The sequence below is a fragment of the Rhincodon typus genome, chromosome 9 (genome assembly GCF_021869965.1).
Source record: "Rhincodon typus isolate 14 chromosome 9, sRhiTyp1.1, whole genome shotgun sequence".
NCBI lineage: Eukaryota > Metazoa > Chordata > Chondrichthyes > Orectolobiformes > Rhincodontidae > Rhincodon > Rhincodon typus.
The window spans coordinates 91,124,880-91,148,628 of record NC_063340.1 but is presented as its reverse complement, the minus strand read 5'-3'; the positions used below and the strand labels follow the sequence as shown (position 1 = coordinate 91,148,628).

General features: G+C 45.8%; 1 protein-coding gene across 2 annotated transcripts in view; it reads right to left on the bottom strand.

Moving 5' to 3' along the window:
* Window positions 1-208: 208 nt before the first annotated feature.
* Window positions 209-23,749, bottom strand: part of LOC109915806 — a 24,077-nt gene continuing 536 nt past the window's right edge. Inside the window, exons 2-8 of one of the 2 annotated variants that reach the window (XM_048601318.1) lie at window positions 14,500-14,853; window positions 12,693-13,037; window positions 12,431-12,565; window positions 12,156-12,229; window positions 7,150-7,191; window positions 7,004-7,047; window positions 2,892-3,002 (exon numbers count right to left, since the gene is read on the bottom strand). In XM_048601318.1, the coding sequence (XP_048457275.1) occupies window positions 7,030-7,047; window positions 7,150-7,191; window positions 12,156-12,229; window positions 12,431-12,565; window positions 12,693-13,037; window positions 14,500-14,853 (968 nt within the window). In that variant the 3' untranslated portion in view covers window positions 2,892-3,002; window positions 7,004-7,029. Of the gene's footprint in view, window positions 3,003-7,003; window positions 7,048-7,149; window positions 7,192-12,155; window positions 12,230-12,430; window positions 12,566-12,692; window positions 13,038-14,499; window positions 14,854-23,749 lie in introns of both variants that reach the window. The other variant, XM_048601317.1, reaches the window with a different exon arrangement.

The window sequence follows — 23,749 nt, the reverse complement described above, 5'->3', positions numbered from 1 at the left end:
CTTTCAGCCCATCAAGTTGACACTGACCCTTTTGAAGAGATCCCACCCAGACCCACCCCTATCCCTATAACCCTGCATTTCCCATGGCTAATTCACCCTAGCCTGCACATCTTTGGACTGTGCGAGGAAACCGGAGCACCCGGAGGAAACATGCACAGATATAGGGAGAAGGTACAAAACTCCACACAGTGACCCAAGGCTGGAATCAAATCCAGGTCCTGGCACTGTGAGGCAGCAGTGCTAACCACTGAGCCATTGTGCCACCCCAACAGGATGAAGTAGAGTTGTTGAAAATTGTGAGGTGCTTTAACGGAATTGCTAAGCCAATGCTTCCCAAATCTTTTCGCACTGTCACCCCATTTTGAGATGTGAAAACTGTTGTGAGCCCTTGGTGAGCTGTGGAGGGTGAGGAGATCTATCACAGTAAAGGGGCACGGGGAGGACACTGCTGGCTCAGAGTTCCTGACCCCAAGATCTCAGCTCCTGGCCCCACTCCTGGCATCAATTCCCAATTTGAGTTGCTCCGCACAAAGCAATGGAACAGAAGGATTTGGGAGTTTCCTCATCCAGGAATCACAAAGAAGCTGGCATCCGTGTTCAGCAGAAAATAGGGAAGGGAACAATGTATAAAACTAAGGCGGTGTTCCAACATGATACGAGGCACTAATCAGATCCCAGCTGGAATAGTGTGAAATTTTGATCCCTTATATCTTCCAGTCGTGTATTTCAGTGAGAAACTGTGTCCACTCTCGTGAGGCTAGGTAACCATTTACTGAGGTGACAGAGGGGCAATTGTAGAATGTGGGGTAATTGTCCTCTCAGGTGGGTGATTGTACACACCAGTATTCCCGGTGAATCAGAGTGATCAGTAATGGTGTGTTCAGAGCCTACCCTGGGAACCATGAACCTGAGAAGAAGCCCTGCTGTACATGTTGGAGTCTAAAGGCCTTTTAACCATGGGCTGTTAATCTTTTATAAATACTTTAAACAGAAACAACACTGGTTCTTTCATACAACACCTTCAGACATTTAACAATCTGCTCAGTATGTCCGGCCACTTTTGTACTGATTTTAGTTTTAAATTCTTCACGAAATTTGAAAATTAGCTGCAAAAATTCAGAGAATGAACAGTCAGTCAAAAAGAAATGGGCACATGAATTAGGAACATTGTAAGATTGTGACTGATCTGATTAAATCACATTCCCACCTGCTCCCAGTAACCTTTCACGTTTATTGAGAATAAGGAATAAACAAGCAGAGCCTGTGAGGTACATGGGCTGGTGCAGCCAGAAATATGTTGTCAAGGAAACTAAGAAACTTTACATTTTTGGAATTTGCACCAAGGTGAGGTCTCTGTTCACTATCCAGAATGTCAGGGAGTGCCATCAGCACAGGCTGTAAAAATCACAACTGACTTTTACAGTCCCCAGGCACTGAACATCCAACATTCCCTGTTTCCAGGAAGGTTTTACCATGTTAAAGGGTACTATGTAAATATAATATCTTCTATCGCTTGGAGAGCTGTTGGCCAATCACAGGGTCCTTATTCCTTCAGACTCAGCAGCACCACTGTGGGTTGTGGCCAGTATTGGAACGGCAGGAGGTCCCAGAGAAGCTGAGTTGGTGAGGACCCAAGCTAGGTGAGATTGAGGATCACGGAGATAATCCTATTTGGTGAATGTGGGGTCAGGCGCTTGGTCATAGGAGGGGGCAATCTTCCAGCTGAGCAGGCCATTGATGTTCTGAAGGTGTGCCCTGGACCACAAGCTCCTTGTTTTAGGAGGGACCTCCCATTCTCAGCTCAACCCTAAATCCTCAGGGAGACATCAGGTGACCTGCTCTGGGTGGCAATATGCCCCTCGTGCTGCTGGTAAAGTCCCACTGGGGATGGGGCCAGCCTTTTGGCAGCTATGAATTGACCACCAATGGGTCTCGATGGGCTGAGGACACAGGGCATTTAGTTCCTATCCCATCATCAGCAAGGGACAGCAGATAATGGGCATGACCCCACCCCCCCATGCCATCACAGCTGGTCTCTAAAGGCACTTCCCACCTAGCCCCCAGGATGTAAATGTCTGACCCCTGTGTCAGGGTGAGGCCATGCTACAGGACTGTGTGTTCACAGGGTAGTCTAATCGCCTCTCTTCAAGGACAGCAAACAGACCAGGGTCTGGACAAAGCGGTTACATTTTGGTCACAGCTTGTACGAGGGACAGAGCTCCACAAAGGGATGCGCAGAAAGCAGGAGAAGGAGAATCCTGCTGGATTTTTTTTGTAATTTAATTGCTTAGATTGAAGAAGTTGCCAGCCAATGATGGGATATTCAAGATGACACATTCCATCCCTGGACACAGGCCAGTTCACACTCAGTCACTGTTTGCCACAGGGAGGGGATAACTCTTTCAAATTCACACCCACCTCATCTCTAATTGGTCACATTTAAAGATCCAGTCAGTTGTTTCGATGCCCAACAGTTAGTAATTCCTCTGTATCCACCTCCTGAATTGTCTTGAATATCTTAACTAAATCACCCACTCAATTATTCCAACTCAGGGGAATACAGACCTAATTTATGGAACCTATCCTCATAATTTAACCCTTGCAATGCTGTTATTATTCTGGTGGTTCTCCAGCTCTCCTCCCCCACTCCAAGGCCAGCACAGGCCCTACTGCAAGGTTCAATGCTCAGAAATGATCGCAGTGACTGTAGGTGGGCTCTGAGTATTGAGCTGTACATTCGAAGGATTTGTTCCTCAGTCTGGAGCAGTCATTTAGAATCATCGCTGACGTCAGGGTAGGGTTAGGCTCACAGAAATGCAGGAGAGGAGTGTGTGATCCAATCTGTGTCTACTGATTACAGACAAACCTACAGCAAGTGTATCAGGAAGTCCTGGTGATCTAGAGGCTGCAGCTGAGAAGCAAGGAAATGACGAAGGAGATTCTTCCATAGGTTCAAGAAATGCTCTTCCGATTGGTGCAGTATTGAAGCTCATGTTCATTGTCTGTTCAATACAAATAGGAACAGATTAAGGGCCAGTTACCTGCATGGTCATTCTTTTCAAAAAGGGACAAGTTAACTTTCATTGATACAGTACCCTTTAACATGGTAAAAGGTTCAAGGGACAGGTACGAAAAGGTGAAGAGATGGAGAGATGAGGTAATGGAAATAAGAGAAGGTGGTAGGATGGAGGGATAGAGAGATAGAAAGGTGGAAATGTAGAAAGTAGAAGCAGGAGTAGGCCATTCGGCCCTCCGAGCCTGCTCCACCAAGCAATCTGATCATGGCCAACCCTCTATCTCAGTGCTATATTCCTGCTTTCTCCCCATAGCCCTTAAGGCATTTAAAATCTAAAATGGTACCCTTTCTCAGGTAAGGAGACTAACACTGTACACAAACTGGAAAGATGGAGAAATGGAGAGGTAAAGAAGTGGAGAGGAGAAGAGGGAAAAGCAGAAGTGGAGATGTGTAGAGATACAGATGGGGAAAGTTGGAGGGAAGAGGGGGAGAGAGTTGAGGGAGAATGTGGGACTGGTGGAGAGCTGCACAGGGGGAGAGGTGAGAGAGAGAAATGGAGAGGTGCAGAGAGAGAGGGTGAGGGAAGAAAGGGGGAGTGGGGCAGAGGTAGAGAGGTACAGTGAGGGAGGCTCCAGAGCTTAGGTTCCAGACAGCCACAGGAACAGAGAAATGTGATTAAAATAAGAATACACCAGTGTCCAGAATTAGAGCAGGGTAGAGATCCCAGAAGATCACAGGAGGATATTACAGAGATAGAAAGAGAAAAGGCCATCGAAAGTTCTGAAAACAAGACTAAGAATTTAAAAATTGGGATGTTGTTCAACTAGGAGTCAGTGTAGGTCAGTGATCATGGGGGAAATGGGAATTGATGAGAGTGAGAACACAGTTAGCAAGATTCAGGTCAGCGTTAGGTTTCTCGAGAATAGGAGATCGGAGGAATGTTGGAATTATCAGAAGGTGACAAATAATAATGTTAGAAATAGGAGCAGGAGTAGGCCAATCAATCCCTCCCAGACTGTCCACCACTCCCTAAGATCATGACTGATCTGGCCCTGACCTTAATTCCCTGATAATTCACACATCTATAAACTCCTTTTTTTTTTGTATTCGTTCACAAGATGATGGTGTCGCTAGCTAGATAGCATTTATTGCCCATCCCTAATTGCCCAGAGGGCAGTTAAGAGTCAACCACATTGCTGTGGGTCTGGAGTCACATGGAGACCTGACTAGGTAAGAATAGCAGCTTCCCTCCCTAAAGGACATAAGTGAATCAGATGAATTTTTCCTGACAATCAACACATGGTCATCATTAGACTCTTAATTCCAGAATTTTATTGAATTCAAATTCTGCCATCTGCCATGGTAGGATTCAAACCCAGATCCCCAGAACATTACCTGGGTCTCTAAATTAACAGTCCAGCGATAACACCACTAGGCGGTCTCCTCCCCCATGAGGTAAACTCCATGAGGAAGATATTGGGAGAGATGGCCTCAGTTTCAGTATCTCATGTCTGAACGAGGGAAGAAACACACTGATTAAAGTGAACTCACCACTCTGTGCTGACTGTGGGCTAATTGGAGACCGTGGAACCAGGTGACTCCTGCTTCTGCCTCCCTCTACCTCCCACCCACCCTCACCCACCCTCACCTCTCCCTCAGTCTGGGCTGAGGATGAAGGAACCATTGTTGGGTCAGTTTGGAGTCCATCACTGTATAGACCTCCAGAGGGCTGGCTGTAGGTGCTCGGGAAATCTAGTGTTTCCTCCTAATACTTAAAATCGATGTTTATCCTTTCAAAGATATAGACCCTTTGGTCCAGTTTGTCCATACCAACCAGAAATCCAAAATTAGTCTAGTCCCATTTGCCAGCATTTGGCCCATATCCCTCTAAACCCTTCCTATTCATGTACCCATCCAGATGCCTTTTAAATGTTGTAATTGTACCTGCCTCCACCACCTCCTCTGGCAGGTCATTCCGCACACGCACCATCCTCTGCGTGAAAAAGTTGCCCCTTACGTCCCTTTTAAATCTTTCCCCTCTCACCTTAAACCTATGTCCTCGAGTTTTGGACTCCTCTACCCTGGGGAAAAGACTTTGGATATTCAGTGTATCCATGCCCCTCATGATTTTATAAGATTCTATAAGGTTACTCTTCAGCCTCCGACATTCCAGGAAAAATAGTCCCAGCCTATTCAATCTGTTCCTATAGCTCAAACCCTCCAGTCCCAGCAACATTCTTGTAAATCTTTTCTGCACCATTTCAAGTTTAACAACATCTTTCCTACAACAGGGAGACCGGAACTGCATGCAGTGTTTGAAAAGTGGCCTAACCAATGTCCTGTACAGCTGCAACATGACCCTCCCAACTCCTATACTCACTTCTGCTGGGACACACTGGATAACCACACCAACACAAGGATGAGGATTTCAGCAGGAAGTGAGCTTTGGTAGGTAAGCTATCATGTCATATTTGGGAGATTGAGATGGGCAGCCCGAGCAATTGCACACAGATGATGCCCATCCTAAGCACACAGATGACACTCTAATTGCAAACAGTCTGGTTCAGCTTCAGTTTCCAGGAGTAGGAATAGCTAGGATCACAGCTTAGTGCAATAGCCCCAGGTTCCTGTCTCTGTTCACACCCGCCCCCCTTTAAAATTCTGCTATTTATCGTCATCTCCACTTCACACCACAATTCCCTGCTTTAAATTCCATCTGTCGTGTGCCTGCCCATTTCACCAGTAGGTCAACACCCTCGTCAGCTCCATTACCATTTCCTCACGGTTTACGACATTGCTGAACTCTGGATCTTCTTAAATCATAGTGCTATCTAGAATACGATGCGTTCGCTCTCTTTCAGTGCCCCGTCCCCAACAACATCATCTCATCTCCGCTTCTGCACATCAAACCCCCATTTCCTCGCAATGTTTCTCACTAATGTGGCCCAGAAATGAAATGGTTCTCCTTCAATAACAAGTGAGTAGCCACTGAGTCAGTGTACAGTGCTGCTGGTACAGACTGTGCCTTTTGGGTCTAACATGGACAATCAGCAAATGTAGACTGTTCTTTCCCCTCTGTGTAAAGATGCATTCCCGGTGAGTCATCATGTTATTGTGGCAGTAGCCATTCTGATGCTGCACAGAAATTACAACAAGGAGTTCCAACCATCCTGGATCCATCATTATCTTCCACATCAGCTTTTTTGAAACCTATGGACCTTCCTTTTTCCCATATCCCTTCCTGGTGTTAATGTCAGATTGTCCACATCTCATCACCACCAGCAATTTACACACTAAATCAGCTGTTCAGAGCTTTCCCTTCATTGTACAAACATGTTATTACCTACCCAGGGTTATAAACATTGTAAAACCTGCAGATTATAAGCACTGTGATCTCCAGACTTGGCATGGCAAATAGCGACAGGAAACACCACCATCAAAATACAGTATCAGAGGAACACCGGAACAGGAGTAGGCCATTCAGCCCTTGAGCCTGTTCCACCATTCACTGAGATCGTGGCTGATCTGTGGCCTAACTCCATATACCTGTTTTGACCCAAATCCCTTAATACCTTTTGCTTAAAAAAACTTATCTGGCCGAGATTTAAAATTAGTAACTGATCCAACATCCACTGCCATTTGTGGAAGACACTTTCAAACATTTACCGCCCTCTGTGTGTGTAAGTGCTTTCTAACATCACTCCTGAACAGCCCGGTCCAAATTCTCAGACTATGCCCCTAATTCTAGAATCCCCAACCAGTGGAAATAGCTTATCTTCATCTACCCTATCTTTTCCTGTTAATATGTTGAAGACTTTGATCAGATCACCCATTTGCCTTCTAAATTATGGAGAAAACAGGCCTCATTTGTATGATCGCTCCTCATAACCTAACCCCTGAAGCCCAGGTATCATTGTTGTAAACTGAATGTAAAAGACATCCCCCTATCACACATACGAATGTAGCCTGGAATTAACATGAACCTACCTAGTCAGCCATCAGGAAGGAGCTTCTCATTTTGAAGGCACATTCTTATTAACAGGAAGGAGGGAAAACAAAAACATGAATGAATACTTTTTGACAGTACATTGTTGCTTGGAATGACTGAACTGACTGGATTTTAGGTTCCTTACCGTATAAATCTGATTACCATCAACCTGGAGATCATCTGGTTTCTGTAACCAAATGGAATGATATAAATTACTGAAGAATAGAAACTCTGAAGGGACAGTAAGGTTGTAAAATAGGTACCCCAAGGTCTTGTTACGACTCTGCAGTTTACACACTGCCACATGTACAATGTCCTTCACTGGTTTGGACTGATGTTTAGCATCTTGTTTGGCATTCACAAGAACTACAAACTTGTCCAATTTTCACCTGGTTTGAAGATTTGGAGGATTGTGACTGAGTTCTCCAGCAAAAGGATATCGAAGAACTGGACACAGTACAGGAAATATTAAAATGTCAGGGGGAGGCAATGGCCTAGTGGTATTATCACCAAACTGTTAATCCAGAGATCTAGATAATGTTTTGGGGAACTGGGTTCGAATCCCACCATGGTGGAATTTGAGAGATCGTAGGAACTGCAAATGCTGGAGAATCTGAGATAACAAAGTATCTACACCTTGTTATCTATGGTGGAATTTGAATTCAATTTTTAAAAACCTGGAATTAAGAGTATTGCCAATTGTTGGAAAAACCCATCTGGTTCACTAATGTCCTTTAAGGAAGGAAATTGCCATCCTTACCTGGTCTGGCCTACATGTGACTCCAGACCCACAGCAATGTGGTTGACTCTTAACTGCCCTCTGGGCAATTAGGGACGGGCGATAAATGCTGCCCTGGACAGTGACACCCTCATCCCATGAATGAAGAAAGGATAAAAAAACAGATGCTTCTCAAAGCTTACAAATATAATCACCAATAAATCCAACGGAGATAAATGCAAAATGCAAAATCTAAAATAACTGGAGAAACTTAGCAGGTCTGGTAGCATCTGTGGAGAGAGAAACAGAGTCAACAGTTTGAGTCGAATTTGGCTCCTCTTTGGAACTGAAACGTGATTGTGTAACCCCAGTGGTGAAGGTAGAAGAAACATGTTAGTTCATTTCATTTGTCATTTCCTTATCTACAATTGGCTCAACATTCTCACTCTCTCTCGAAGACCAGCATCTACTTTTATTTACATTTTACCTTTTCATACCTGTCAAAGCATTTGTTATTCATTTTTACATTTCTAGCTAACTTCCTCTCCTACTCTAATTTTTTTCCTTCTCAATAACCTTTTAGTCATTTTCTAGCATTCTTTATATTCTGACTAATTGTCTAACCTGTCGCTCACCTTTGTATCGTCAGATGATGTTTCCTTAGGTTTGATGTTTTCCTTAAGTTCTATAGTTAACTACAGGTGGTGTGTTGGCCCTTCAGAATTTTTCTTTATAGCCGGAGTACAATTATTCTAGGTATACTGAAATATCTCCCTAAGTGTCTGCCACTTAGACCAATAGAGACAATCTCCTAGCCTGGGAGTCTAGTATGCTAGCTCACATCAGAAATCTCTTGGCTTTCTGGCCACGTAAGTTCCCTTTATTTCAGTTTGGAATACTAGTCTTGGATCCACTCTTCCTCCATTCAAATCAAATGTAAATTTCAATCTCTTTTTGCAACGTTTCTGTAGAGAGGTGCCATGACTTTGAGATATTTAATTCATCACTAAGGCCCATCGTCCTCCCGGGATCTGACTCTTTGTTTGAGCAGGTTAAGAGCTATCTGTAGGAAACCTGGGGTCACTGTTTCCTGTCCTAATCACACTGCCACATCCCATCCTTTTTGTGGGATGTGGGTATCACAGCATTTACTATCCGTCCCCATTTACCCCTTGAGAAGGTGGGGATGAGCTGCCTTCTTGAACTGCTGCAGTCCATGTGCTGAAGGTTGACCCACAATGCCCTTAGGGTGGGAATTCCAGGATTTTGACCCAGCAACACTGAAGGAACGATGATATATTTCCAAGTCAGGATGGTGAGTGGGTGCAAGCTATCTACAAAATACACTGCAGAAATTCACCAAAGATTCTCAGGCTGCACCTTCCAAACCCACGACCACTTCCATCCAGCAGATACATGGGAACACCACACCCTGTATGCATCTGCTGCCCTTGTCCTTCTAGATGGAAGTGGTCGTGGGTTTGGAAGGTGCTGTCTGAGGATATTTGGTGGATTTCTGCAGTGCATCTTGTAGATAGTACACACTGCTGCTACTGAGCATCGGTGGTGGAAGGAGTGGATGCTTGTGGATGTGGCGCCAATCAAGCGGCTGCTTTGTCCTGGATGGTGTTGAGCTTCTTGAGTGTTGTTGGAGCTGCCCCCATCCAGGCAAGTGGAGAGTATTCCATCACACTCCTGACTTATGCCTTGTAAAGAAAAAGGTTGGGACTATCAAATGCTGTGAATCTTGGCTATCGAGGGATATACAGCACTGGATTAAGAGAAAAAGGGTGGTTTATGGCAGATACTGAGAGCTCAAAACAGCTAAAGCCCTGGAGGAGTGTAGAATGTGCAAGAGAGAACTTGAAAAGAAGATTAGCAGAGCTAATGGGGAATTGAAAAGGTACTGACAGGTAAAAGAAAGGAAAATCCTGAGTTTTTTCAGGTATGTTCAGAGTAAAAGGATGACTAGGGGAAGAGTGGGGCCCATGATGTGCCACATGGTAATAGGGGAGGCAATGGCCTAGTGGTATTACTGCTGGACTGTTAATCCAGAAACCCAGATAATGTTCTGGGGACCTGGGTTCGAATCCCGCCATGGCAGATGGTGGAATTTGAATTCATTAAATATCTGGAATTAAGAATCTAATGATGACCGTGAATCCATTGTCGATTGTCAGGAAAAACCCATCTAGTTCACTAATGCCCTTTAGGGAAGGAAGTCTTCCATCCTTACCCGGTCTGGACTACATGTGACTCCAGACCCACAACAATGTGGTTGACTCTTAACTGCCCTCTGAGTAATTAGGGATGGGCACTAAATGTGCCTAGCCAGCAATGCCCTCATCCTGTGAATGAATTGAAAAAAAGTATGTGGAGCCAGAGGATGTAGGTTGGGTTATTATGTATCACTAGTGAGAAGGACAATGTGGGTACAGAAATCAGGGAGAAGGACTGTGATACTATTAAAGAGATCAACACAGACAGAGAGGAGGGTCTGAGTGATTTGGCAGGCTTAAAAGTAGATAAATCTCCAAGCTGGATGAAATGTATCTCAGGCTGGTGAGTGAGACAATGGAGCAAATAGCAAGGGCACTGGTAATAATTTTCAATTCCTCTCTGGCTACAGGAGAAGTGCCAGAGGACTGAAGGATAGTCAATGTGGTACTGTTATTCAAGGAGGGAGCAAGGATAAACCAGGGAAGTACAGGTCACTCAGTCTATCCTCAGTGATGGGAAACTATTGGGAGCAATTCGGAGGGACTGAATTAATTTGTACTCGGTGAGGCAGGGATTATTTAATCACAGACAGCGTGGTTTTGTTAAAGGGAGGCCATGTCTAACAGACTTGATTGAATTTTTTGAAGAAGTTACTACGTATGTAGAACACGGCAATGCTTTTGACATAGTCTGCTCGGATTTCAGCAAGGCTATTGATTAAGTCCCATTTGGGAGACTGTTGTAAAGGTCAGTGCCCATGGGTACCCAAGGAAATTTGGCAAATTGGATCTACAGCTGGCCAAGTAGCATCAGCAGAGGGTGATTGTCAGGGGGTGACTATGTGATTGGAAGCCTGTGTCCATGGGATTATACAGGAATCAGTGTGACGGCCCTTGATGTTTGTGGTTTGTATAAATGATTTAGACTTGAACTTAGGAGGGTTGCAGTAGGTTCACAGATGAAACAAAAATTGTTGGAATGGTCAATAATGAAGAGGATAACCTTAGATTGCAGGAGGACATAGACAGGCTGGTTCATGGACTGATCAATGGCAAATGGGATTCAATCTGGGTAAGTGTGAGGTAATGCACTTGGGCAGGACAAACAAGGTAAGGGAATAGATGATGAACTGTAGGACCCTGGGAAACACCAAGGATCAGAGGGACCTTGGTGTACATGCCACCAGTCTCTTACGGAATCAGGACAGCTTGATAAAGTGGCTAAGAAGTCACACGGTATACCTGCCTTTATTAGAGTTTAAGCACAGGGAGGTGATGTTGGAACTGTATAAAACACTAGATCACTGCTAGAGTATTGTGAGCAGTTCTGGAATCCACATTATAGGAGGGGTGCGATAGCACTGGAGATGGCACAGAGGGAGATTTACCAGGATGGTGCCTGGGCTGGAGAGTTTCAGTTACGGAGAGAGACTGGACAGACTGGGGTTGTTTTCCTCAGACCAGAGACTGAGGGGGGACATGATTGAGATGGATAACTTTATGAGGAATGTAAATAGGGTAGACAGGAAGGAATTTTTCCCCTTTGATGGAAAGATCAATTACCAGGGGCATAGATTTAAGGGAAGAGTCAGGAGGTTTAGAGAGGACATGAGAAAAATTTTTTTCACTCAAAAGATGGTGAGAATCTGCAACTCACTACCTGTAAGGATGGTAGATGTAGAAATCCTCATAACATAGAAGATGTGCACTTGCAATGCCAAGGCATACAAGGCTATGGACCAAGTGCCAGGCAATGTGATTAGAGTAGTTAGGTAGCTGTGTTTGACTGATGTGGACATGATGGGCTAAAAGACCTTTCTTTGCGCTGTAGATGTCTATGGCTTTATGGTAGGCAGGCTTTGGGGAGTCAGGAGGTGAGTTACTCACTGCAGTATTCCCAGCCTCTGACCTGCTGTTGTAGCCAGCGTATTGAGGCAGCAAGTCCAGTAGAGTTTTTGGTCAATGGTAACCACTGATGTTGTCAGGGGTATGTGCTTGTTTGAAGCCCTGCACAGCTCTGACATTACTAAGGGAAGGTTGGAACACTGTGACCAGTGGTGAGGTGAGCAGAGACCCATGTCTTTGACATTCACAACCAGGAGCGAGGCAGTACTGAGGTGAAGCCAAAGGTCAATAAAACTTCATCTCACATCTACAACAATGAAGCTGCAGCAACAGAGAAAAGCAGGAAACTGACAGCTTGATTCCACTTACCTTTGTGTTTCTGAAAGCAGAAATGTTTTCATATTCCAGCATCAGACTGTGTTCTCCAGTATGATGGGGAGAAGCTACAAAAAAGGACAGTGTTACTTTACTTTTTAATGATGCACAAACAGACTAAAGTAATCACCGGAGGACAGTAATAAACATTTCTCATTGTATCTGATTCTGGTGTTCACTATCATTTAACTTCAATATATGGTTCCATTCACTCAAACCAGATTATTCTTTACTAATATTGTTTCAGTGAAAGATTGATTTCCACCTACAGGATGACCGTTTCCCAGACCGAGTAATTCTGATACAGAAGAGAAGAGCAGCTCCAGCGATGAGAGTAACTCCCAGAGCAGCTCCCACACTGATCCAGACTATCCACAGCTCTCTGTTCATTCCCACTGCAGGAACTGGAAACAGAGAAAGGAGGGGCATTGTGAGCAAACAGAGCTTCCTGTTAAATTATTTCAAATATTGGATATTTTCCAGCTATCTCACAATGTGAGGCCTGATGCAGATTGTGTTAACAGCACTTACCCATGACAGTCAGCTGGGTTCCATTTCCACTGATATCTCCCCACACTTTACAGTAATAGACCCCAGTGTCACTGGGCCACACGTTTGTGATGGTCAGAATGAAGCTGTTATTGGAGGGGTCTCTGGAAGACTGGAATCGCTCAGTGAATCCTGGGCTCCATTGTGTGATGTTCCTCACATTATGTGTTAAAACCCACTCTGTGTTATTCTCTGGTCGCTCCCGGTACCAGTGAACATCGGTGCGTGTCACTGCAGCGTTCCTCATGGTGCACTGTAACTGGGCAGTGTGTCCCTCTGTGACACGTTCTGGGATCAGAGACTGGAGAAGGTTTGGGGCATTTGCACCTTTAAGGGAAAAAGCATCAATGAAGTTAGAATGTGGTCTGATAATCAGTGTTGTCAGTTTTCAAAGGCTCAGTCTTAACAACACAAGATAGATGTTGAACAGTGAGCTAAGACTGAACCAGTTGTGTTAGTTTGTTACTGAGTCAGATCAACAAAAACTTCTTTGTATATAGCACCATTGATGATAGGAAATGTCCAATGGAGCATCACAGGAGCTTTATAAAACAAAGTTTGGACCAGCTGTCAATGGGAAGAAAAGACAACTGGGGATGCTTAAGGGTCCAGAATTAAAAGAACGCAAATATTAATATTATCCTTATGGATGGTGGAGATCAGAGGTGGGGAGGAGTGAGGTCAGGAAGGGATTGAAAAATAAAGTCATGAGTTTTGAAATTAAGATATTTTTAATGCAATCCAGGAATGAGGGTGTTGCTGGCTGGGTCAGCATTTATTGCCCGTTGCTAGTTGCCCCCTTGAGAAAGTGGGGGTGAGCTGCCTTCTTGAACCACTGCAGTCCACCTGCTATGGATTGACCCACAATGCCATTAGGGAGGGAATTCCAGGATTTTGACCCAGTGACATTGAACGAACGGTGATATATTTCCAAGTCCGGATGTTGAGTGGCATGGAGAGGAACTTACAGGGGATGGTTTTCCCATGTATCTGCTGGGATGTTGATAGTGGGAGGAGTTCAATGATGGTGATGCCTTTCACTGTCAAGGGGGCGTGATTAGATTGTCTCAAAGTGGAGATGGTCATAGTCTGGCATTTGTGTGCTGTGAATATTACTTGCTACTTGTCAGATCAAGTCTGGATATTGCCCAGGCCTTGCTGCATTTGGACATTGATTATCGTTGTCACATATACTGAGATACAGTCAAAAGTGTTGTTTTGAGTACACTACAGGCAGATCGTACCAAACAGCGCATTAGGGTAACAGAACAGAGTGCAGAATATAGTGTCACAGCCACAGAGAAGGTGCAGAGAGAGAGAAATCAGAATTAACATTTGAGAGGCCTGTTCATAAGTCTGATAATAGCAGGGAAGAAGCTGTTCTTGAATCTCGTGGCCATGGGCCTGGACTGTTTCAGTATATGAGGAGTTGCGAATGGTGCTGAACATTGCGCTGTTGGGCGAACATCCCCATTTCTGACCTTCTGATGGAGGGAAGGTCATTGATGAAGCAGCTGAAGATAATTGGGCCTCGGACACTATCCTGAGGAACTCCTGCAGAGGTGTCCTGGAACTGAGATGACTGACCTCCAACAACCACTTGTCAAGTATGACTCCAACCACTGGAGAGTTTGCCCCCAGTTCCCTGGTTAATATTGAAGTCTATACCATTCTGTACTTTATTGCTCAGATTTCCAAAAGCAAGACATGTGTGAGCCACCATGGCAATTAATTAATTATGTGATGACATTATTTGAGATAAAACTTACACAATATAAAAAGTACATACCGGTTACATTTAGTCGAGTTCCTTTTCCAAAAATATTTCCCCAAATCCCACAGATGTAGGTATTAGTGTCAGTGAGCTTCAGGTCTCTGATGGTCAGAATGTAGCTGTTACTGGTTACATTTCTGGAAAGCTGAAACCGCTCAGAGAATCCTCTCGATCGGTAAACACTGCCGCCTGCAAAGTGACTCAATAAGATGTGCGTCTTGTTTTCTGGGTGGTACCAATGGACAGTGTAATTCTCCACTGTGTTATTTCTGCTGCTTCTCTCCAAACTGCACTGAAACTGCACAGCTTCACCCTCTGCTACCTTCACAACTTTCGGGAACTGAACGAGAATGGGACGTGTGTCAGGACCTGCGCACATGAAATAACAGAAGATCAGAAAAGCCAAGAGCCCACAGGAAGAAAATTGTGTTACTGCTCGGATCCCACACGGTTACAGCTGCTCAGCACATGGGCGTGATCCAGATTCGGGACACTGATGATTGGCCAGCTCCGACAGATAAAGCTGGGCTCGTTTTGAGGGGGAACAAAAACAAAGTTGCTAGAAAAGCTCAGCAGGTCTGGCAGCATCTGTGAAGGAGAAAACAGAGTTAATGTTTCAGGTCCGGTGACCCTTCCTCAGAGTTCTGAGGGGGGTTCTCCAACTGTCTCAGGTTGAAACAGAGCAAGCTTCCTAAACTCATAATATGTGATCTCCTCTTGTGAAGGGGGAATGGAAAACATAAGATTCACCCCCACACTCCAACCCCAAGACTGACAAACTTCACAAAGCAATTTCACGTGGAGCTAGGCAAGGTTTTTCAGAGGATCAAAGATTCCAATCATTTGTGTGTCTGTTACACTTGAAATAGTGAAAATACTGTGTTTACCACGCCCCCTCACCATCCATCAAGCCCCACACAACCTCACACCCTGTGCTTTCGGAATGAATCAGCTGGTCCCTGTAGCTGTGACATTCTGGGGTTGTCAGTGAAAGGACTTGAAGATCAAATGCGGGAAGGAGATGTTCTGGTGGTGTTATCGCTAGGCTATGAATTCAGTGACCCACCTAAAGTTCTGGTGACCCAGGTTCAAATCCCGCCATGCCAAATGGTGCAATTTCAATTCAATTAAAACAAAACCTGGAATTAAGAATCTACCGATCACTAGGAAACCGTTGTCAGAAAAACCCATCTGGTTCACTAACGTCCTTTAGGGAAGGAAATCTGCCATCCTTACCTGGTCTGGCCTACATGTGACTCCAGACCCACATCAATGTGGTTGACTCTCAGTTGCTGTCCGAAATGGCCTAGCAAGCTACTCAGTTGTACCAATCGCTACAAAGACTCAAAGAAATGAAACTGGACGGATCACCTGGCATCGACCTAAGCACTGGAAAAGACAACAGCAGAAACAGCCCTGTCGACCCTGCAAATTCCTCCTCACTAACATCTGGGGGTTAGTGCCAACATTGGGAGAGCTGTCTCACAGACGAGTTAAGCAATAGCCCAACATTGTCCCTAAGGTACAATTCTGTGAGTATGACTATGTCCCAGACACTACCATCACCATCCCTGGATATGTCCTGTTCCAATGGCAGGGCAGAGCCGGCGGATGTGGTGACACGGTGGTATATAGTTGGGAGGGTTTGCTCTGGGAGTCCTCAACATTGACTCTGGACCCCATGAAGTCTCATGGATTCAATTTTAAAGATGGGCAAGGAAACCTCCTGCTGATAACCACATACCGTCCTCCCTCAGCTGATGAATCAGTACTCCTCCATGTTGAACAACACTTGGGGGAGGCATTGAGGATGGCAAGGGTACAAAATGTACACTGGGTGGGGGATTTCAATGTCCACCTTCAAGAGTGGCTCGGCAGCAGTACTACAGATCAAGCTGGTCGGGTCCTACAGGCCATAGCTGCTAGACTGGGTCTGCGGCAGGTGGTGAGGGAACTAACAAGATGGAAAAACATATTCGATCTCATCTTTACCAATTTGCTGCAGTTGCATCTGTCCATGACAGTATTGGTAAGAGTGACCATCGCACAGCCCTTGTGGAGACAAAGTCCCACCTTCACATTGAGAACAACCTCCATCGTGTTGTGTGACACTATCACCGTGCTAAATGGGACAGACTTCGCACAGATCTAGCAACTCAAGACTGGGCATCCATGAGGTGCTGTGGGCCATCAACAGCAGCAGAATTGTACTCCAGCACAATCTGTAACCTCATGGCCCGGCATATCCCCCACTCAACCATTACCATCAAGCCAGGGGATCAACCCTGGTTCAATGGAGAGTGCAGGAGGTCATGCCAGGAGCAGTACCAGGCATACCTGAAGATGAGGTATCAACCTGGTGAAGCCACCAAACAGGACTACCTGCACGCCAGACAGCGAAAGCAGCAAGACAGAGCTAAGTGATCCCACAACCAATGGATCAGATCTAAGCTCTGCAGTTCTGCCACATCCAGTTGTGAATGGTGGTGGACAATTAAACAACTCACTGGAGGAGGAGGCTCCACAAATATCTCCATCCTCAATGATGGAAGAGCCCAGCACATCAGTGCAAAAGATAAGGCTGAAGCATTCGCAGCAATCTTCAGCCAGAAGTGCCGAGTGGATGATCCATCTCGGCCTCCTCCAGTGGTCCCGAGCATTACAGATACCAGTCTTCAGCCAATTCGATTCACTCTACATGATAGCAAGAAATGGTTGGAGACACTGGACACTGCAAAGGCTACGGGGCCCTGACAACATTCCAGCAATAGTACTGAAGACTTGTGCTCCAGAACTTGCTGGTCCTCCTAGCCAAGCTGTTCCAGTACAGTTACAACACTGGTATCTACCCAACAATGTGGAAAATTGCCCAGGTATGTCCTGTACACAAAAAGCAGGACAAATCCAACCCGGCCAATTATCGCCCCATCAGTCTCCTCTCGATCATCAGTAAAGTGATGGAAGGTGTCAGTAACAGTGCTATCAAGCAGCACCTGCTCAGCAATAACCTGCTCAGTGACGCCCAGTTTGGGTTCCGCCAGGGCCACTCAGCTCCTGATCTCATTACAGCCTTGGTTCAAACATGGACAAAAGAGCTAAATTCCAGAAGTGAGGGGAGAGTGACAGTCCTTGACATCAAGGCTATATTTGACCAAATGTGGCATCAAGGAGCCCTAGCAAAACTGGAATCAATGGGTATCAGGGGGCAAATGCTCTGGTGGTTGGAGTCATGCCTGACATATAGGAAGATGGTTGTGGTTGTTGGAGGTCAGTCATCTCAGCTCCAGGACATCTCTGCAGGAGTTCCTCAGGGTAATGTCCTCGGCTCAACCATCTTCAGCTGCTTCATCAATGACCTTCCCTCCATGATAAGGTCAGAAGTGGGGATGTTTGCCGATGATTGCACAATGTTCAGCACCATTCGTGATTCCTCAGATACTGAAGCAGTCTGTGTTCAAATGCAACAAGATCTGGACAATATCCAGGCTTGGGCTGACAAGTTTTTTCTTTATTCATTCACAGGATGAGGGCATCACTGGCTAAGACAGCTTTCATTGCCCGTCCCTAATGGCCCAGAGGGCGGTTACATGTCAACCATATTGCTGTGGGTCTGGAGGCACATGTAGGTCAGACCAGGTAAGGATGGCAGTTTCCTTCCCTAAAGGACATTAGTGAACCAGATGGGTTTTTCCAACAATCAACAATGGATTCATGGTCATCACTAGATTCTTAGTTCCAGATATTTATTGAATTCAATTCCACCATCTGCCATGACAGGATTTGAACCCTGGTCCCCAGTACATTATCTGGGTCTCTGGATTAACAGTCCAGTGATAATACCACGAGGCCATCACCTCCCCAGGTGTGTGATGGAATACTCCCCACTTGCCTGGATGGGTGCAGCCCCAACAACACTCAAGAAGCTCAACACCATCCAGGACAAAGCAGCCGCTTGATTGGCACCACATCCACAAGCATCCATTCCTTTCACCACCGACACTCAGTAGCAGCAGTGTGTACTGTCTACAAGATACACTGCAGAAATTCACCAAAGATCCTCAGACAGCACCTTCCAAACCCATGACCACTTATATCTAGAAGGACAAGGGCAGCAGATACATGGGAACACCACCCAAGTTCCCCTCCAAGCCACTCTCCATCCCAACTTGGAAATATATCACTGTTCCTTCACTGTCACTGGGTCAAAATCCTGGAATTCCCTCCCTAAAGTCATTGTGGGTCAGCCCACAGCACACAGACTGCAGTGGTTCAAGAAGGCAGCTCACCCCCACCTTCTCAAGGGGCAACTAGGGACAGGCAATAAATGCTGGGCCCAGCCAGCAACACTCACATCCTACAAAATGAATTAAAATAAAAGATCTTGAGTTCTGAAAAAAGTGTCACATCGACTGGAAACATTAACTCTTTTTCTTCCTCAGCCCCAGATGCTGCCCAACCTGTTGAGTTACTCAAGGACCTGCTGCTCTGTTTTAGTGTCTTTGTTCCCAGTAAATACCATTCCCTCTCCTGCTCAATCCCTACTACTGATTCCACCCTTCCAGTACAGCAGGAGGGCTTGCACCTGCAGGATCTTGGCTGCATTTAATTTTCTCGTACGCGATGAGGACGTCACAGGCAAAGCCAGTACTTACTGCCCTCAGCTCATTGACCTTCTGGGCCTTGTCAGAGGACAGTTAGAGTCAACCACATTGCTGTGGGTCTGGAATCACATGTAGGCCCGACCAGGTAAGGATGGCAGTTTCCTTCCCTGAACATAGAACATAGAACATTTCAGCACAGTACAGGCCCTTCGGCCCTCGATGTTGCGCCGACCTGTGAAACCAATCTGAAGCCTATCTAACCTACACTATTCCATTATCATCCATATGTTTATCCAATGACCATTTAAATGCCCTTAAAGTTGGCGAGTCTACTACTTTTGCAGGCAGGGCATTCCATGCCCTTACTACTCTCTGAGTAAAGAGACTACCTCTGACATCTGTCCTATATCTATCACCCTTCAATTTAAAGCTATGTCCCCTCGTGCTAGCCAACACCATCTGAGGAAAAAGGCTCCCACTGTCCACCCTATCTAATCCTCTGATCATCTTGTATGTCTCCATTAAGTCACCTCTTAACCTTCTTTTCTCTAATGAAAACAGCTTCAAGTCCCTCAGCCTTTTCTCATAAGACCTTCCCTCCATACCAGGCAACATGCTGGTAAATCTCCTCTGCACCCTTTCCAATGCTTCCACATCCTTCCTATAACGCGGTGACCAGAACTGTACGCCATACTCCAAGTGCGGCCGCACCAGAGTTTTGTACAGCTGCAACATGACCTCATGGCTCCGAAACTCAATCCCTCTACCAATAAAACCTAACACACCATACGCCTTCTTAACAACGCTATCAACCTGGGTGGCAACTTTCACTGATCTATGCACATGGACACCGAGATCTCTCTGCTCATCCACACTACCAAGAATCTTATCAGTACTCTGTATTCCTGTTACTCCTTCCAATGTGAATCACCTCACACTTTTCCGCATTAAACTCCATTTGCCACCTCTCAGCTCAGCTCTGCAGCTTATCTATGTCCCTCTGTAATCTGCAACATCCTTCCGCACTATCCACAACTCCACCGACTTTGGTGTCATCCGCAAATTTACTAACCCATCCTTCTATGCCCTCATCCAGGTAATTTATAAAAATGACAAACAGCAGTGGCCCCAAAACAGATCCTTGAGGTACACCATTAGTAACTGAACTCCAGGATGAACATTTCCCATCAACCACCACCCTCTGTCTTCTTACAGCTAGCCAATTTCTGATCCAAACCGCTAAATCACCCTCAATCCCATGCCTCCGTATTTTCTGCAATAGCCTACCATGGGAAACCTTATCAAATGCTTTACTGAAATCCATATACACCACATCAACCGCTTTACCCTCATCCACCTGTTTGGTCACCTTCTCAAAGAACTTAATAAGGTTTGTGAGGCACGACCTACCCTTCACAAAACCGTGTTGACTATCCCTAATCAAATTAGTCCTTTCTAGATGATTATAAATCCTATCTCTTATAATCCTTTCCAACACTTTACCCACAGCCGAAGTAAGGCTCACTGGTCTATAATTACCAGGGTTGTCTCTACTCCCCTTCTTGAACAAGGGGACAACATTTGCTAGTCTCCAGTCTTCTGGCACTATTCCTGTAGACAATGATGACATAAAGATCAAAGCCAAAGGCTCTGCAATCTCCTCTCTAGCTTCCCAGAGAATCCTAGGATAAATCCCATCCGGCCCAGGGGACTTATCTATTTTCACACTTTCCAGAATTGCTAACACCTCCTCCTTATGAACTTCAATCCCATCTAGTCTAATAGCCTGTATCTCAGTATTCTCCTCGACAACATTGTCTTTTTCCTGTGTGAATACTGACGAAAAATATTCATTTAGCACCTCTCCTATCTCTTCGGACTCCACGCACAACTTCCCACTACTGTCCTTGACTGGCCCTAATCTTACTCTAGTCATTCTTTTATTCCTGACACACCTATAGAAAGCTTTAGGATTTTCCTTGATCCTACCTGCTAAAGACTTCTCATGTCCCCTCCTGGTTCTTCTTAGCGCTCTTTTTAGGTCCTTCCTGGCTAACTTGTAACTCTCAAGCACCCTAACTGAGCCTTCACACCTCATCTCTACATAAGCCTCCTTCTTCCTCTTGACAAGAGATTCAACTTCTTTAGTAAACCACGGTTCCCTCGTTCAACCACTTCCTCCCTGCCTGACAGGTACATAATTGTCAAGGACACGCAGTAGCTGTTCCTTGAACAAGCTCCACATTTCAATTGTGCCCAGCCCCTGCAGTTTCCTTCTCCATTCTATGCATCCTAAATCTTGCCTAATCACCTCATAATTGCCTTTCCCCCAGCTATAATTCTTGCCCTGCGGTATATACCTATCCCTTTCCATTGCTAAAGTAAACGTAACCGAGTTGTGGTCACTATCACCAAAGTGCTCACCTACCTCCAAATCTAACACCTGGCCTGGTTCATTACCCAGTACCAAATCCAATGTGGCCTCGCCTCTTATTGGCCTATCTACATACTGTGTCAGGAAACCCTCCTGCACACATTGGACAAAAACTGACCCATCTAAAGTAATCGAACTATAGTGTTTCCAGTCAATATTTGGAAAGTTAAAGTCCCCCATAACAACTACCCTGTTACTTTTGCTCCTATCCAGAATCATCTTTGCAATCCTTTCCTCTACATCTCTGGAACTTTTCGGAGGCCTATAGAAAACTCCCAACAGGGTGACCTCTCCTTTCCTGTTTCTAACCTCAGCTCATACTACCTCAGTAGACGAGCCCTCATCAAACGTCCTTTCTGCCACCGTAATACTGTCCTTGACTAACAATGCCACACCTCCCCCTGTTTTACCACCTTCCCTGATCTTACTGAAACATCTGAACCCCGGAACCTGCAACAACCATTCCTGTCCCTGCTCTATCCATGTCTCCGAAATGGCCACAACATCGAAGTCCCAGGTACCAACCCATGCTGCGAGTTCACCCACCTTATTCCGGATGCTCCTGGCGTTGAAGTAGACACACTGCAAACCACCTTCCTGCCTGCCGGTACACTCCTGCAACCTTGAAACCTTATTCATGACCTCACTACTCTCAACCTCCTGTACACTGGAGCTGCAATTCAGGTTCCCATCCCCCTGCTGAATTAGTTTAAACCCTCCCAAAGAGCATTAGCAAATTTCCCCCCGCCCAGGATATTGGTACCCCTCTGGTTCAGGTGTAGGCCATCCCGTTTGTAGAGGTCCCACCTACCCCTGAATGAGCCCCAATTATCCAGGTATCTGAATCCCTCCCTCCTGCACCATCCCTGTAGCCACTTGTTCAACTGCTCTCTCTCCCTATTCCTTGCCTCACTAGCACGTGGCACGGGTAACAAACCAGAGATAACAACTCTGTTTGTTCTAGCTCTAAGCTTCCACCTTAGCTCCTTGAATTTCTGCCTTACATCCCCATCCCTTTTCCTACCTATGTCGTTGATGCCTATGTGGACCACGACTTGGGGCTGCTCTCCCTCCCCCTTAAGGATCCCGAAAACACGATCTGAGTCATCATGGACCCTGGCACCCGGGAGGCAAAACACCAACCGCGAGTCTCTCTCGTTCCCACAGAATCTCCTATCTGTCCCCCTAACTACGGGATCCCCAATGACTCGTGCTCTCCTCTTCTCCCCCTTTCCCTTCTGAGCAACACAGACAGACTCTGTGCCAGAGACCTGTACCCCATGGTTTACCCCTGGTAAGTTGTCCCCCCCAGCAGTATCCAAAACGGTATACTTGTTTTTGAGGGGAACGGCCACAGGGGATCCCTGCACTGTTTCCCTGTTCCCTTTCCGTCCCCTGACTGGAACCTACCTACCTTTTTCCTGTACCTGAGGTGTGACTACCTCCCTGTAACTCCTCTCCAATCACCCCCTCAGCCTCCGGAATGATCCGAAGTTCATCCAGCTCCAGCTCCAGTTCCCTAACGCGGTTTCCGCGGAGCTGGAGTTGGGTGCACTTCCCGCAGATTAAGTCAGTGGGGACACTAGTGGTGACCCTTACCTCCCACATTCTACAGGAGGAGCATACAACTGCGCTAACATGCATTCCCACTGTTCTGAATTCCCAAACAGACTATTGAAAAAAAAACTAGTAACCTTACCAAATCAGCGCTCAGAACCTTTTGTTTTGGTGAGAGGAGGAGGATGGGTGGGAGAAGGGCATTCGTGAACCAGGATTATGGTTTTAAACCAGGAATGTTTCTCCAACAGCATCATGTTCACCATTACTGCATCTGTTCCAGATTTTAAATTGCACAGCTCTGCTGCAGTGGGATTTTATCCATTGCGTTGGGAGTACTAGCCCAGATCATTGGATTAATAGTTATACCAACCATTCCCACACAGTGGATTTGGAGCCAGGGAGAGGCAGGGGGCTGGGAAAGGTGGGTGGGAACCTGTGTTGGGCTCAAAGTGGGGGATAGAGCCACACAGACTGCTTACAGATGACTAACATGTCAGGTCAGTGATGGTCAGCTTATAGTTTCCAACATAGCCCATCACTCATCCATTCACTAATCAGCTCCTTCCTCAGCAAGCATGTCCCACTAATTCACTGGGTATCTACAATACACCACTAACTCACACTCCCTCACACTGACTGCTCACACTCCCTCACCCACTGACTGCTCACA